Source organism: Neolamprologus brichardi, chromosome 14 (genome assembly GCF_056152115.1).
Source record: "Neolamprologus brichardi isolate AB-2024 chromosome 14, ASM5615211v1, whole genome shotgun sequence".
Classification (NCBI taxonomy): domain Eukaryota; kingdom Metazoa; phylum Chordata; class Actinopteri; order Cichliformes; family Cichlidae; genus Neolamprologus; species Neolamprologus brichardi.
Window position 1 is genome coordinate 39,742,074 of NC_142117.1, and position 17,258 is coordinate 39,759,331.

The 17,258-nt window shown below is 41.2% G+C and overlaps 1 protein-coding gene across 3 annotated transcripts in view; it reads left to right on the forward strand.

Annotated features, from left to right (window-relative positions):
* Positions 1 to 15,910, forward strand: part of slc8a2b (solute carrier family 8 member 2b) — a 243,944-nt gene extending 228,034 nt beyond the window's left edge. For all 3 annotated transcript variants that reach the window (XM_087851323.1, XM_087851322.1, XM_087851324.1), the window contains 4 exons: positions 1,218 to 1,342; positions 7,608 to 7,707; positions 10,273 to 10,551; positions 11,472 to 15,910. In XM_087851323.1, coding sequence (XP_087707449.1) covers positions 1,218 to 1,342; positions 7,608 to 7,707; positions 10,273 to 10,551; positions 11,472 to 11,848 — 881 coding nt within the window. In that variant the 3' untranslated portion in view covers positions 11,849 to 15,910. The remainder of the gene's footprint in view (positions 1 to 1,217; positions 1,343 to 7,607; positions 7,708 to 10,272; positions 10,552 to 11,471) is intronic.
* Positions 15,911 to 17,258: the final 1,348 nt, after the last annotated feature.

Sequence of the window (17,258 nt, forward strand, 5' to 3'; positions counted from 1 at the left end):
CTTCATACAGAGCTGAAGTTACAGCGTAATTATATATATGCTGACCTCATAATGCGAAACTTTGGCCATCTACCATTGTACCAGTGTAAATGCATGGCAGCAAATAGGAAAAAGGAAAACAGGTGCACTTTAAACAGACCGCGAAAACTTTTCAAATGTTATCACCTTATTTCTATTGATCAGTGTATTCCCACCTTAAACACTAAAAAAGCAACAATGTTGCTTTGTTAATTGATCAGAGGAAGGCCTCATAACTAATTTTCCCTTTGTTAACACTGATTTATTTATTTTAGTAACAAAGGCACAGTGAGTCGATTTGTGCAGTTATAAATGCAATTATGCAAAATGAATTTTTTTTTGCTCTGGGTCACAGGAAAATAAATCTTTGAGTCCAAAACTGTTGGTTTAAGTTTCAATATGTGGGTTTCATGGGTCAATTGTATTTTTTCAGAAATATAGTTTACATAAAGAGTGTCATTAACTTAAATTTCATAAGAAAAAATGTACAGTAAACTCCTCCAGGACGGAAATGGATTCACTAACAAATCAGTGATTTCAACACACTTCAGTGTGCTCCATTCTGTTTATTGCCACTTAAACCAAGTCAACCTGTTTGTGGTATCAACATTTTAAAACTGACTTGAATTACTGACTTGAAGCCGTACAAGCCCCACCCGAAACATACCCTAACCTGTTTGAAAAACATTTATGCCCCAGTTGGTCTGGTGTTAATGCTGGTAGAAAATTTGAGTTAACCAGGTTGTTTATTTACTGTAAGTAAAATTGGAAACACTGCAGCTTAAATCACCACATCGATGATGGTGAAGATGATCGTTTTGATTATGATAATAATGAAACTAAAACTGACAAAAGTGAAATCTTTTGGGGTTTTCAGTTTTTAAAAAAATCCACTCTGATCAAATCGAATTGAATGACTCTTATGTAAATCCCTTAGACTGACTCACATAATGTGACATGCTTATGCCTTAAATTATTTTTTTTATTTTAGTATTTCTCTGAACATGTGGTACAAATATTCTGCCACCCTTTGTCTCCATAGAGCGACACACACACGCAGGTATCTGTCACGTACACATAAAGACTCGTATTTCAGGCTCATGGTGATGCGCACAAGTGGACGTACCATTACAAGTTTGTTAGTTTCAGGCCAGTCTCACTGTGCTGTCCCTTCTTTCCTTCACATCCATCCTCCACAGAGGGGACGGAGGGGCAGATGACTGCTGAGGAGGAGGAGGCTCGGAGGATAGCAGAGATGGGGAAGCCCATCCTGGGAGAGCACAGCCGCCTGGAGGTGGTCATTGAAGAGTCGTATGAGTTCAAGGTGATGATTCATCTTCTCTTCTTCCTCTGTCACACCGTTGTCCTCTCTGTGCAGTAAAAACAAATTTATTGCTGCATGTCTTTTTTTATTGAAGTTATTGAATGTGTTCAAATTTAATACATTGATGACTTATTGATTATTGCCCCACAGCAGCTTTAACGTTTATCACTCCACTTGATTTATTTATTGCAGTTAAAAACAATGAAAGGAGACGAAGCAGCATAGAAACTCCATTTGGGATAAAGCAGAGCTCAGCGCGTTGTTTGAGGGAGTGTGATAGGATGGGCTTGTTTTATAACACTAGATTTGTAGTTTTATTAGAAGAAACACAACAAACCTAAGCTGACTTGCAACAAGTTTAAATGCACACCTCAGTGTTTCCAAGAAAGGGCTTTTTCCTCCTGTGGCCTCAATACAAACTCCAACAGTCGGGTTGTAGTTCCTAAATGAGGGCAGTGATCGTTTGATCATACTTTATTCATCCCGAGGCAAATTGGGTTAAGGCTGCCAGCCCTGCCAGCGTATGTAGTGAGTGTATGTATGACCCTTTGCATGGTTTTAACTTTGAAAAGCCTCAAAGGGAACACTACAAACTTACAGCTCCTCTGACTGGGTTGTGTTTAGTGGTTAGGACTAAGAATTGGTTTAGGCGGGACGACTGAGTCAGAGCCAGCACAGGTCCAGAGCCAGTAAATAACATTTTATTTTGTGCTATTTTAATTTCAAGTGAACTAATATTTCTGTTATATTTTGTTACTTTGATGAATTTCACTTTTTTATACACACACCTCATGCACATATTCCATATAAGCAACTGTAATAATCGTTTATTCATAAGGACAGGTGGCTCAGTGCTTTTCTGTTACCACCTTTAGCATCTGCTGGACCTTTTATTTATGAAAGAAAAACAGATAATTCTACCATGTAAATGTTAATTATGGTGATCCATTCATTCATTTTCTTAACCAGTTCTTACCAGTTCAGAGTCTGTCGGGTGCTGGAGCTCGTCACTGCTGTTGTAGGCCCAGTAACAGGGTACACTATGGAAGTCTCTGCTGCACTAACACAGAGAGAGACACAACCATTCATGCCTACGGTCAATTTACGATCACCCAATATTCACGTTCTTCATCTGTCAAAGGAAGCTGGAGGACATGCAGACACACGGAGAGCGTGCACCCATGAGTCACAATCTTCAGGGCGTTATCGACCCAGCAGGCATCTACGGTCACATCACGAAGAAGCCTTGAGAGTAGAGAGGTTGCATTTTCTGTGCACTGAGACTCTCTTTTCCCTCACATCTTTCTTTGACCTCATGATATTTCCATTGCACTGCAGACAGAGGTTAATTTACTGATTTCTGAGGGCAAAAACAAATGCTAAATAGAAGGAACTGTGCTCTCCGGGCAGAGTTATGCAATCCACCTTTACGCTCTTTCTCACATTGTTAAACCTCGGTCTTAACCCTCTCTCAGTGTGCCGGTCTAAAGTGGGTTTAAATAATTGAAAATGCACGAGTTGCCCTCAATATAGCAGCTCTGTCGAGGCACACGGAGGATGCAGACTCTCTTAGAGTTTGCAGAGCATCCTCCGTGTGCTTCTTTCCTCTGCAAGCTGTCCAGATATTTGCATGGTGCTTTGGGCTGTGCTCAGGTTGTATTTTAAGCAAATAAAAGCAGCCATCACTTCCACATAAGCCCTCTGCCTTCTGCATGCTCCAAGCCATAACATTAGATTAGTTTACTGGTGACAAACATGCAGAAGGACCATTTGGATGGATGATAATCCGTCATTTTTAATTACACTTCACCAACGTTTAATTAAGGAATCGTATCAGGTCACTCATGTGACAGGACCATTTTCTGTTTTGCTAGGAGGTTTTTATTGTATTACAGGTCTGAGTCTGTGTGAAATACACAAAATTAAATAATTTAACCATCAACAAGTTCTCTTAATTCCTGTTATCATCAGCTCGTATGTAAGCAGTGGGTGTTTCACAGGTTTTAAATCATGAAAATCCTTCTTAAATGCTCAAGTGCTGTCACAATAAGCAGTCGCTGAAATACACCTTGTTTGCTTTTATGCTTTCCCCTGAATGATCTGGAATCTAATTAACACAAAATGTGTCAAAGCAGATAAGGTCAGCTCAACGAAGGACGCGTACAACTCAAACACCAGTCTCACTCTAAGCCAATTAAACACGAGCAGAAGCTTGGATTTGTTTGAGGATTAATTACACGAGGAACGAGCGCTGAACAAACATCAACAAAGCCGACGGAGGAGAGCCATCATTCCATCATCACATCGAACACCGTCCACCGAGACACCAGATCGTCATCCTCCGCTTGATGAAACCAACCCCTTGTGATCAGATAAAACTGTACTTGTCGCTCATCATTAGTGGATAGTGTGAGCAGTGTTGGGGAGGAAGGGAATACATACATAGTTGTTAAATAGTCATATAATAAATTACAGGTTAACAAATGTAGATCTTACTAGCAAAATGCAGCTTTGACACTCATTCCCTTCAAGAATAACTAATAAAACCAGACCAGCTACATCACCTGTAGGGGGCGACACTGACATGTCTCCAGTGTTGGGGAGTAACGGAATACATGTACCGCCGTTACGTATTTAAAATACAAAATATGAGTAACTGAGTGCGTGTTTCCTGGGTTCAGTGTCGCCAACTTAGTGACTTTGTCGCTATATTTAGCGAGTTTTCAGACCCCCTAGTGATTTTTTTTAGAAAAAAAGTCGCTAAAAAAAGACGTGAAAGCGCATAACGCTTTTACTCTCAACAAGCAGCGGGTGCATAACGCAGTCAGTTCTTCTTTTACTCTTATGCTGTTTTGTGGATCAGGTTTAAAACTACTTATAAACACACACACACACAAAATAACTCCACCAGAGTGCCTATTTCAGGTCACTTTTGCCGTCCAAGCCCGGATAGCAGGGTTGGAATTGTGACATTAAAAAAACATTAATTGCTAAAATAAATTTAATTTGTAGTTCTAAATAAATTCTAAATGCATTTAGGACGTTTTTTACTCACTTTATGTCTCTTCCTCTTGTTATTTCTCTCTCCAACAACATAGATTACAATTACATTAGCATGACCAATTATGCAAATTAAGTGATGACGTCATTTAGCGACTTCTAGCGACTTTTAGGACAGCCAATAGCGATTGTCCTTACTGAGGAGTTGGCAACACTGGCTGGGTGAGAGAGGCCTTTTTGTCGTTGTTGTGCTAAGCTAACAGACAGAATGCTACAGGTATAGCTCTAAAGAATGTAGCATCATGGGCAGTGTAGTCCGTGCTGCAGGGAGAATGGACTGCCATACCCGTTATGTGTCTGTGAGCGAGGGAGGGAGAAAAAGGAAAAGTACGAGCTGTCATCGAGCAGAAACGGGAGCTGGAAGCATGTAAATATAATAATAACCACTGCAGCCAAGAAGAGAGCCTGACGAGCCCAGCTGTAAGTAAGCTATTAAGACTCGACTGTACACCGTGTTCGTGTTTTCCTCTGAAACAATAAGTTCTGTTGGAGCAGCCTTTCAACGCCTCTCTCTGTCTCTGCTAGCAAAGTTGACCCAGACAACAAAGTAAAGCTAGTTTTCAGCTACGAGCCGACACAGAACCCACCGTATTAGCCAGAGGTCCCTTTACTACGGTTCGGAGCCGCGGACCTTCAGTAACAGTAATAAATCACAGCAATAGTACATTCATGTAGTTGTAAACAGCATGATAATATATTAAGTAATCCAAAGTATTCAGAATACGTTACTCTCATTGAGTAACGTAACGGAATACGTTACAGAATACATTTTGGGGCATGTAATCTGTAATCTGTAATGGAATACATTTTAAAAGTAACCTTCCCAACACTGAGTGTGAGTGACCTTGAGGAATAAGGCAGTCACTGTGGGAGAGGTGTGCATGTTTGCACTGTATCATCTGCTGCTTCTGGTATTCTCTGGTTAAATTACTGAAGTGAGTTTCACAGCTCCAAACTCGACCGAGCACACTGAACTTTTACTTCATGTGTTCGTGCAGCTGCAGACAAACTGCACGTACTTCAATCATACAGAGACGATTTTATCATCGATGCCCAGATGTTGATGTTTTGGCTTCGAGGTCTACACACAGCTCCTCTAACTGAATTGAACTGATGATGGGCGTGTCATTATATGGAAAATTAAATAATCTGAAAAGAAAAAGACAAAAATGTGTAACACATGCAGCAGTGAGTGAAATATCTGATGTGGTGTCTTTGTCGGCCTCTCTTCATATATGACAGATGTCATGAAAGCTTACGCAACTCGTAACTAAATACAGTGTCATTTAATTTAGGTGGTCGTGATTCACACGATCACCTAATATGCAAAAGGTCCCGAGATCAAAACCAGGTGGAGACACAAATCCTGGGGAGAGGGTTGTGTCAGGGATTATATCAGAGGAAGAAATCTGTGCCACATCTGCTGTTGTGATTCTTTGCAAGTAAGAAATCACAAAGACAAACAAAGCTCGTCTTTATGATGCATCTGTTCAGCTTCTGTGAGAGTTTGCAGGTAAACCATCAGCTGGATCTGTCGGTGTTAGGGTGGTTTGGTTGTCCTCGTGGTCAGTGCTGTTAGTATGAAAATCAGAGTGCAGAGCTTTTCCCCTTAATAAATGAAATCCTCATTTAGAAACTGCATTTTGCATTTGCTCAGGTTCCCTTTGCCTAGCTTTATAATATTACATTATGTTTGATGAGTGTAGTGATAAATTTCGTTTTGTTTGCAGATGATACAACTTTTTATTGTGCTGGGGATAAATTGAAAGAATTGGCTGAATTAATGGTTTCTGAAATGGAACAACTAAAAAAATGGTTTGATGTAAACAAATTATCTTTGAACTTGACAAAAACGAAATTTATGATTTTTGGAAATCGGGTAAAAGAGGATGAAGTAATTCTGTCCATTGATGGAGTTCCGATTGAGAGAGTTACTGAACTCCGTTTTTGGGGTTAGTATTGGATGATAAATTAAAATGGAAATCTCATATTGAACATGTTAGAAAAAAGATGGTTAAAAATATTTATATTCTGGGTAATGTCAGAGATATATTAGATTATAAGGCGATGCGTATTTTATATTTCTCACTAATTTTCCCCTATCTCAGTTATTGTGCTGAGGTGTGGGGGAATACATATGCGACTTATATACATCCTCGATACTTGCTACAGAAGAAAGTGGTACGAATGGTTCATAATGTTAAATATAGAGAACATACAAATAATTTGTTTATAAAATCGAAATTGTTGAAATTTGAAGACTTAGTGAAATTACAGACATTATTATTCATGCGCAAGGCAAAAAATAACACATTACCTCTTAAGTTACAAAGTTTGTTTGTATTGTTTTCAGGAAGTGGGGACAGTAGAAGGAAGTTTGACTTTAAGCATAAGTTTGCTAAGACCACACAAAGGCAAATGTGTCCGACAGTTAAAGGTATAAGAATATGGAATTCTCTTGAAGATAATCTCAAGAGTTGTACAAACATGCACCGTTTAAAATGTGTTACACACTTAAAAGGATAAATCAGTATGAAGAACATGAAAGTAATTTGGGCTAAATGTGGAAGAAAAAACTTTCATTGCCATTTAATGCTGTATATTGCTGATTATATTGATTTGTTGTTTAGTTTTGCATAGTTACATAAAGATACATGTTAGAGGGTTTTTTGGGGGGTATTGGCGCCTTCTTGTAAGAATATTTGGATTGCAGATAGGGGGCAGGTGCTAACAAGAATTTATTCTTCTTCCTGCTCCTTTTCACCCATGGGTGCAGTGTCATATTAATGGGAAGGAGGTTCTGTATGTAGGAAAAGAAACACTGTTGAACCATGTGTGAAATAAATAAAGAAATGAAATGAGCTGAAATATAAATGAGCGGGCAAATCCTTTTTTCATACACTGTAACTGTCAAAACTGAATCAAATGCCCAGAAATAGTCTTCCTCCTAACACTTCCTGTAACGCAGCGCAGGAGCATCTTTTATTAGAGCCGTCCCACCTGCCGGCTGCACTTTTAAGCCAAAACCGTCCTCCTGACAGGTAAACTCATATGTGTGAGGTTTTGAAGGCCCCCTAAATAGTTCATCTTCCCTTCAGCTGCACAAAGCATGACTAACAAGCTCTGTCTCACCTGAGTGACTCTTGTCACCTATCCTTGGATTTAATTGCTTGCTAATGAAGTGTGTTGTGCTTGTGATTGGCAGAGCACTGTTGACAAGCTCATTAAGAAGACCAACTTGGCGCTGGTTATCGGCACACACTCCTGGAGGGAACAGTTTGTGGAGGCGGTCACTGTCAGTGCAGGTGAGCTCTGTTTGTGAGTCTGTCAGTGGACGCGTTACTAGAGTGAACAAGCAGCTGTTACGTGGACGCTCTTCCCCCTTTAACGACACAGTCAGCCAGTCTAAGGAGAAGCTGTGAGTGCCCCCAGCCACAGGTGAGTCTCCTTATTATGCTTATTAAGGTGTGCACTCCTGGTTTGACCAATCAAAGCCTCCTTCCTCTAATTAGCTGGAGATCCCCAAATTGACACCAGCCTGCAGTCTGTGTACCTGAGGAAATGGCAAACAAAAGGAGAGGGAAAGAAAACATGCAGCCTGCAGACACGTAACAATGATTTAGATTTTGGCCATCTGTAAAAGTGCCATTAACGAGCCTACTGTGCTTTAAAAATTGATCCTGCTGTGACACATTGACTTGATTCTAGCCAGAGAGCAGAGGAGCAGCAGAGCTGTGGGAACACCTTACCCAGGGTCGCCGAGTCCTAGTCCTACACCCACCTCCACCGGTCCCTGTAGCCCAGTGTGTGCTGTTTCCTCTTCTTGGATTCAGACAGCATCTACAGCATGTCACGTGCACAAAAACATGCCAGCTTGTAATGTTGTTGTTTTATTGTGTCCCTTCCAAAGGCATTGATATGTAAATCTATTCTTATGGAAACACCAATCTCTCCGTCTGTCATTGAATTGTGATTTAACTGAAATGTAAAACCGTAATAACATTGCAGGTAAATTATGCTAAATGAGAAAAAGATGCTTGAATTATGTCTAATTCAATCCCTAAAAACAAAGCACCAAATGTTGCTGTAAACTGCTCCTCTAATCAGTAAAATATATCCGCATGCTTCTACATGGATGATGTAAGAAAAATAATAAGTCTAATATTTTAAATAGCTGCCTTTTTCAGGCATGAAGGGTCGGTGGAGGTCAGATTTGTAAGTGGAGGCCACCATCTAGTGGAAGTAACAGATCTCTGCAGACAGTCAGTTAACTGTATTCCTTGAAGCATATTTCTATGTGTAGCTGTGATATTTCTATTATAAAAATGTTTCCTATATCATTAATTTGTCTATTTCTACAACTTTTCATAGCTTTTTACTAGGGGTGCAACGATACTCCTATCGATATTGAACCGTTCGATACAGTGCTTTCGGTTCGGTAAGCATATGTATGAACAATACAAAATTTTTTGATTTATTTTATCAACTTTCCTTCTGACGATGCTGTCTGTGTTGAGCGCTCAGTGGATCTGCGCTCGACAGTGCAGCCTAGGCGGAGTAGCCGAACGCAGATCCACTGAGCGCAGGGCAAGCTAGCAAGACAGAAGCTAAGCTCGCTGCAACATGGCAAATTGAACCTCCCCCACCCTCATTCAGATCTGGCGTTTGGAACTATTTTGGTTTTCATGTGACGTATGACCCTGAAGGTAAGCGCGTCATGGACTAAAGTAAAACAGTATGTTGGATGTGCCAGCAATGCTCAATTACATTGGTGGGAACTAGTGCGTTAGCGCAGTTAGCTCGTTAACGTGTTGGCCGTCCAGCCCCACACACGGGGCGATCCGCGGTAGCTCGTTAACGGAGATTTGCCGTGTTGTGGCGTTAACGTCATTTCAGATTAACGCTGACAGCACTAGTGGGAATACAACAATATGACTGCACATTTACTCCGACATCATCCTCGTGCAAAGACAAGTGGAAGCAGACAAAAACAAGCACGCATGCTACAAACTTTACCCGAGTCATTTAGACAGCCGTTAGCACATGATTGTCCTTATGGGGACCTGATATGTTTAATATGCTGCTGAGAATATAGCCCAGAAGAAGCTTTTATTTTGAAAAGAGACATTTATCTGTAATAAACTCTCTTTTCCAAAGATGAGGGATTTCTCCATCAGATAGATTTATTTTATTACTTTGTTGTTTCAGCAACATTACATTTAAAAACTGTACTTTTGAGTTAAAATGTATATTTATATATTTATAATTTTAATAAATGACAAATTAAAAAGGCATGAACATTTTTTTTGTATTGAAAAAATATTGAATCGTGAATTTTGTGTATCGTTGCACCCCTAGTGTTTACAGGAATTAGCCCCTGTTATGGAGTGGATAATGAAAAATGAGTGATGTGTTTTGTTTTCATTGTATTTTGTTATGTTAAATATAAGATTATTTTTTTTCAAAAAACAAGGACAATCTGGTTTGTATGAAGTAAGAGATGATGACTGTTCAAATAAGCTTATTTCTTTAACATTTAAGAAATATGTAATAGATAAAGGACCCAGTAAAAGTATGATAAAGTGTTCCTGTACAAAAGTCAAAGACCGCTCTGTCCTTTAAGGTGCTAAGATAGTTTGGTCACTTCAGCGTTAGAGAGCTACGACTGCAACAGCACATTTATGGGATTAATATCCTGCCACGCCATGAAACTGGCAGGACATGAAGCCCACAGATCACCTACAGAATCAAAAAGACCTTCCTCGTGACAGCGTAAACCCAGGTCACGTACTGGGTCCAAACCCCCTGAGTACTCTGAGTAGTATGATCTCCATGCTGTTCGTAAATATCACTGTGTTTGTCTCCTCCAGGTGATGGTGATGATGACGAGGAGGAAGGTCGTGAGGAGCGCCTTCCATCCTGTTATGACTACGTCATGCATTTCCTCACTGTCTTCTGGAAGGTTCTGTTCGCCTGCGTCCCGCCAACAGAGTACTGGAACGGCTGGGCCTGCTTCTTCGTGTCCATCAGCGTCATCGGCCTCCTCACCGCCATCATCGGGGATTTGGCGTCGCATTTCGGCTGCACCGTGGGGCTGCGGGACACCGTGACCGCCGTGGTGTTTGTGGCGCTGGGAACTTCCATTCCAGGTGAGTAAATGTCCCGTTTCACCGTGTGAGAGAAAGAAAAGGCAGAAAGGAGCATGGATGGATTATGGGAGAATACCCAGATTTATGAGTGCATGTAGTGTCACTTTGTAACTTGTAACTCTTTGTAGTTGTTTTGTGTCTTTCAGCCATTTTGCATCATTTTGCTTTTTTGCATCTGTTTATAATCATTTATTTGTATCTTTTGTTTTGTAAGATAAGAAGAACTTTATTTATCCCGAGGTCATACACATGCTCAACGCAGCAAGAGAGACAGAGGAATATGATATACAATATATACAATAAGAAGAGTAGTGATTTGTTTCTCTTTCTGGGCATTTTGTGTCTATTTGTCAGTTTGCATCTTTTTAGTTGTTTTTAGTCACTTTTTTGTCATTTTTGTGTCTCTAAATCATTTTATATCTTATTGGACACAAGCAAGGCAGCACGGTGGTTAGCACTGTTGCCGCACAGCAAGAAGGTCCTGAGTTCAATTCCACCATCAGGTCTTTCTGTGTGGAGTTTGCATGTTCTCCCCGTGTTTGCGTGGGTTCCCTCCGGGTACTCCGGCTTCCTCCCACCGTCCAAAGACATGCAGCTTGTGGGGATAGGTTAATTGGATAATCCAAATTGTCACTAGGTGTGAATGTGGGAGTGAACCTGAGTGCAAATGGTTGTCTGTCCCTGTGTGTTAGCCCTGCGACAGACTGGCGACCTGTCCAGGGTGTACCCCGCCTCTCGCCCTATGACAGCTGGGATAGGCTCCAGCGCCCCCTGCGATCCTGAAAAGGAGAAGCGGAAGCGAATGGATGGATGGATAAAAACCATTTTCTGGGAGGGCGATTGTCTTTCTGTCTGTGTGTTTGTTTGTGTGTGCTTCAAGGTGTACCTTCACCCACCTTTTCCACTTTTTCCTCCCCCAGACACCTTTGCTAGCAAAGTGGCTGCCATACAGGACCAGCATGCGGACGCATCGGTTGGAAACGTCACCGGCAGCAACGCAGTTAACGTGTTCCTGGGGATCGGAGTGGCGTGGTCCGTGGCTGCCGTGTACTGGAGAATCAAAGGGAAGGAGTTCCAGGTGGATCCTGGATCACTGGCGTTCTCCGTCACGCTCTTCACCATCTTCGCGTTCATCTGCATGTTCGTGCTGTTGTTCAGACGCCGGCCCTCCATCGGCGGAGAGCTCGGCGGCCCGAAAGTGTCCCGCCTCCTGACCACCCTCCTGTTCCTGGGTCTGTGGTTCCTCTACATCCTCTTCTCCAGCCTGGAGGCCTACTGTCACATCAACGGCTTTTAAAGAGGAGATGAAGAATGTTCCAGAAGAATTTTTGCACAGCAGCACACACAAAATCTTTGACTGTCAGTCCATTCGGTCCACGGTTTAACACAAAGTGTAAGATTCATCTGGTTAATAGGGCTTCAGATACATGTTCACAAACACACACTACATTTAAGCATGTGTAAACAGCGCATTTCAAACACACTCGTTGTTACTTGAAAGATGAGGGTTAAGAGGAAGTATCTTTGGAGGGTGCGAGCGTGAAAACGAAAGGTTACTGCAGACAGTTAACGGAGAGTGACAGAGAATGACTGTGACGGGAGATTCAGAGGTGAAAAGAAGGTCAGTCAGAGGATGCTTTATTCACGTTAAAGCCAGGTGTGTATATTTTGTTGAGTTGAGGAGCTCACTTGCAGGATCAGACCACTGAGATGGACAATCCTGTGAGCATAGAAGGAAAAATACTTGTTTTCATTCAGTCCATCAACTCTGCAGCTTCATGTGTCTTCACTGAGGAAGTGGAGGAGCACTGCATCAAATAAGGAGTCAAATGTTTACAACAGCATTACATTTGTTTACTACAAGAGATTCTTATATAGTGGTGATGCTTGTCTGATACACAGTATGGCTGAAGGTGGCTCTCCACACGCGCTGTAAATAGTACAAACCGGTGTTCATATAGAGTGCAGTCATTTCACAGGGCCGGCTGCCACACAAAGGATGCTGAGGCAGAAACGCAGGTTTCTACTGTCGTCAGCAAAGCTTAGATGATTTTCGAATTCATGCACAGACTGGAACACTGGTAGTTGCAAAGATTACAAATGTCAGCGGTTTTAGTTTTAGCGACATGCTAAGTTTTAGCAACCAAAACAAGCAAATAGGAAGCTGCATAAGTGTAACACTGACTAAAAGAACATCCGTGTACCAATCGCTTTACCAGACCACAGCCCCTCGGACAGGGGCTTGCATATAAAGCTGAAGGATTATTTTTTGCATGTATAGCCATGTACAGAGCATCTTCACATTATATGTCATGTACATGCTATGAAAAAGGGAATAACCAGCCTGATTATCCACCTGTAAATTACATCCCTGCGTTTTTGTGTCGACTCGGTGAACAGAAACCGTCAGCTAGTCCTTGATGTTAAACCTTCCTGTATAAAACAGAAGGAGCCGTTTGGTCCAGGAGGAACAAAAAGGACATTTTCATCCCCCGAAGGACCAAATATGCGCTCTCACACTCCCGATGTGCGCAGTGTCATTTAAAAACGTTGTCTGAGGCAGTCAGATGGGCTGATGAGCTGCAGTCAGCCATCACTGTGTTACTGTTAGCGGCAGACTCGTCCATTCCTTTATCTTAAGCAACAGCAGCATGGGCAGACAACAGGACTCAACGGCGTTAGTTTACTCTCAAAAATAAAGTCTCTGACTGCGATCATCAACATCCGGTCTGCAGCATTTGTTAGGAAAAAGCTAATAATCTACACATTAATTAGGCTGCAGGACTGTAGTCTACAGCACACTGATGCTTTAAGATAGCAAACAAAGAATGCCTTAAGGGAAGCTCAAGTAAAAACATCTAGTATTCAAGATTTCTGCTGTACAAACTGCCCAGGCTGCACTTTATTTAACATAACTAAAACACTGTGTTGTGCTTATCTTTTCCTCCATCGTTTTATAAGTGGTTACTGTGCAATATACGAAGGGAGAACCGTCTCGAGCTTCCACTGGTTCGGCTAACACCAGATCCAGGTGGACCCATCATGTTGTCCCGTGCAATGTAATTCATCGCCTCTCATTCACCAGAGGGTCAACTTCAAACGAGGATGTCTACACGGGAGTGGCATAGTGCCACAGCAGAGACTGGTTTCTATGGGAAATGCATTAGGAAACACGGCTCTGCAAGGCGTGCATGTGTTGCTCAGTATTGCATGGCAGACTTGGAACAAATGTTCACAAGCTACTGAAGAAATCGGCTGCTAAATACACCATAAAACACCGGATGGTGTGCGAACACGCCCTGATTTGTTTTGACATTTCCACGCTGGCATTTCGGGGCTACTATGTTCAGCACTGAGATGCATGAAGCAGGAAAGCCAGCGTGTGAAAAATGTCACAACAAACAGCAGTAAGATTGTCTTATAATAATAATAATGACTAAAAGCTTCAATTATTATTATTATTAGTATTGTAACTGCCTAATTTCAGTCCTATTAAATATATTTATTTGAGGACGTTGCATTATAAGCCTCTCACCCACAGATGATAAGTGCTATACAAGTGGAACTCTTCATTATTGTTGTTAAACGTGACAATTTGAAAAGGATTCGATTGGTTAACCCTGACTAACTTTGTAAACTTTCTAAAATCCAGTTTTGTATCTTTTTCCTTGCAGATGTAGCCAAGGTAGATTTTTTTGTATTTCTAAACGACATTTAGGATAGTTTCAGTGTATAAAGCTGGTACGTAGACTACATGGTGTCTGAATTTAGTGGATTAGACTTTGATATATTTTCCACAGAGAGGAATCTCCCCTTTAACGGTGTAGTAGTGCATCATAACCAAACTTTAAAGCATCTGATTTACTGAAATACACGGTCTGCTAACTCATTTGTGTCTTTGTTTTTCATGTATAGTAGATAATTTATATATTTATTTATTTATTTATAGAAGATTATTTCTCTAAGCATAAGATGTGCTGCAGGTCCTTGAGGAGGACAGTTTGGAGTTGATTCATGGGATTAGGTTTCAATGTGCAATACGAGAAAAGCTTCAGCTGCAGCTTACTTTGTTCCAGCTCGGTCCGTGTCCTTTTTTTCCTGCCGCAGTGTTTGTTGTAACCCTCCGCCAGTGTACACTTCTTCATGTTGTCCTTGTGACGGAGGAACTTTGAGTGTAAGTAGCATGTTTACATAAAGAAACTGTGGAACATTGCCAGTGTAATTGTCAGTCTCAGGCTGTTGTGAGCGAAAGTTTTGTAGATATTAGCCGTGGCTGTGAGGCAGGTTTGTTGTGTGTGAGGTTCAAACAATCCCCTGAACAGTACTCACTCGAACCACCAGGTGGGACCAACATTAGATATGAAACACACACACACGCGCACACATGCAGAGGTCTGCTGAACTCTTGTGTAATGACAGCACCAGCAGGAACAGAGCGAATCACCTCCACGATGTGTGCATTTGTGACCTCGGTGTGGCCCAGGAGCCAAAAACAGAACTGTCTACAATGTCCGGACAATGTTCCATGTTTCCACAAACTTCTGTACTAACTGTCGGCCTTTGGTCTTCGCTGTTCTGTAGCTAGATGTAATGCCCCCACCCCCGGCTCTTATCAGCCTCCCCTCCTCCCCAGTGTGCATCCATGTTTGCATCCCCTCCTGTGTTCCCCTGCACATGCATGACGAAGAAGCCCGGTGTACGTGCGTTATAGCAGCATGGTCTACTGTGATGGATGCCTGTCGGTCATTCTGTCAGATCGATTCCCCGCAGTAGGATTTCAAAACATCTGAGTCTTCGTGTGAAATAAAGCGAGCAAGTGTGACACGCACAACCACTGCTCGGTACAGACAGACTGAACAGAAACACAAACAAGCACCATTCCTGGAGTCAGAGTCTCCTCCTCAACTGTTTCTGTAGAAGCTGTGAAAAGACATCCTGCTGTGCTGGGTCCAGGCTGCGTCCCAGGTCATCTTTTCGTTTGTTGGTGTGTGATATTTCAGTGTCTGTGTTCGTGTTCAGCCTCCTCTCCTGCCCTCCCGGGTCTTGCTCTCTTCAGTGTGTCTCTCTGTGAAGTCGTTTCCTGTGATGATGAAAATTTCTCTCTGCCTGAATCTTTGTAGGGAAATAATGACTGAAATTATTACAATGTCATGTGATAGACATAAACATTTATTCGATACTGTAACAAATTAACTAAAGATGATATTTAAGTTTTTTTATGAAATGCAACAAAAAAAATCTTAGAAAAAAACTCTGTTTTGAATCATGGCATGAGGTGTAACGTGTTCCTGAAAGAAAACGAAGGTCTTTAATCAAGTGAAGTTGACCTTATTTAAATATAGTTTATTTATTTTCAAGGTTCAACGTGTCTGAGTCATTTTTTATAACCGAACCAATATAACAATCAAAGTCAGTGATTCGTAGAGTCATCCAGCTATCAAACACTTAAAGGACATTTTTCATGTCTCGACTCATAAATACAGTGAAATGTTTTGCAGATTAATAAGTAGTGGTGGTCACCTCACAGTGAGAGGGTCCTGGATTTGAATCGGTGGGCTGGGGGAGTATCCCTTATGCATGTTAAGTTAACTGGTGACGCTAAACTAGCTTAATGATTGTGTGTCTGTGTCTCTGTTTCGACAGACTGGTCACCAGGTAAAAACAAATGTAATTAATTTAATTCTTAGCTATAAAGGCAAAGGTGGGCAGTAATACAGATTTTGTATCTCTGTACAGTGTCACAGTGGATTTTAACTCAAACGCTGAAGACATGATTGAATTTCTTTAACCTTGAAGCTTTAATTCAACGGGGTTGCATTAGCTGAGGATTTTTCATTTTTATATATGGTCCCCAATTTTAAAAGACTCAAAAGTACCATATGCACTTTCATGGCCATGTGAGGCCCGTTCCCTCATTATCACAATAAACTGGGATTGATTCGAGGGCTGAACTTCCATTTCATAGCTTTTCACTGACACGCTTAGTATAAAGTTGAAAGAAATGTTGATGAAAGTGAAGGAGGACATCAGGTTTCGTCTCCTGTCCAAGCGGCTTCGTTCGTTTGAGAACAGCTGTGGAGACACACAGCTCCCTAAAAACGTAAGTACTTGTCACGTCGGTGCCTCCCACAACTCCTGATTGACCTGTCCTGCTCTGCTTCTGTTCTAGTCCTCCTGTGCATTTCCAGGTTATTTCCTTTTTCCCCCAGTTTTTGAATTTATCAATAACAAAATAACAATCTTCATCTAAATACAAGGAATAATAATAATAATAACAATACAAGGACTTAGAAATATCAGCAAATTATTGGAGGAAGATCGCTGAAACTAAAGGAATGGACATGTGGGAATGTACAAAGAAGTGGAAAAACTGGAGGGATCAATATGTTTGTCCCTGGAACAAAAAAAAAAACACAACCACGCGGTAATCAACACATTTTACACTAGAACAAGGATAAATAATGGCATCATTGTCAGTCATCACAGTTGAGTTAGACAGCTATCACAATTGGCACTAAAATATAGCAACCAAAGCTTCTTTAAGTGTTAATTTTTGGTTTTAAAAGAGTATCTATCTAATGGTTCTCAGCTTAATCTGAGTGTTTCTTAGTTTTTGACTACTTGGTTAGTTTAACTTTTTCTTTTCCTTTTTCTTTTTACCTCAACTAAGAATCACCCTCCTCTGCACATGTCCAAACCATCTCAAC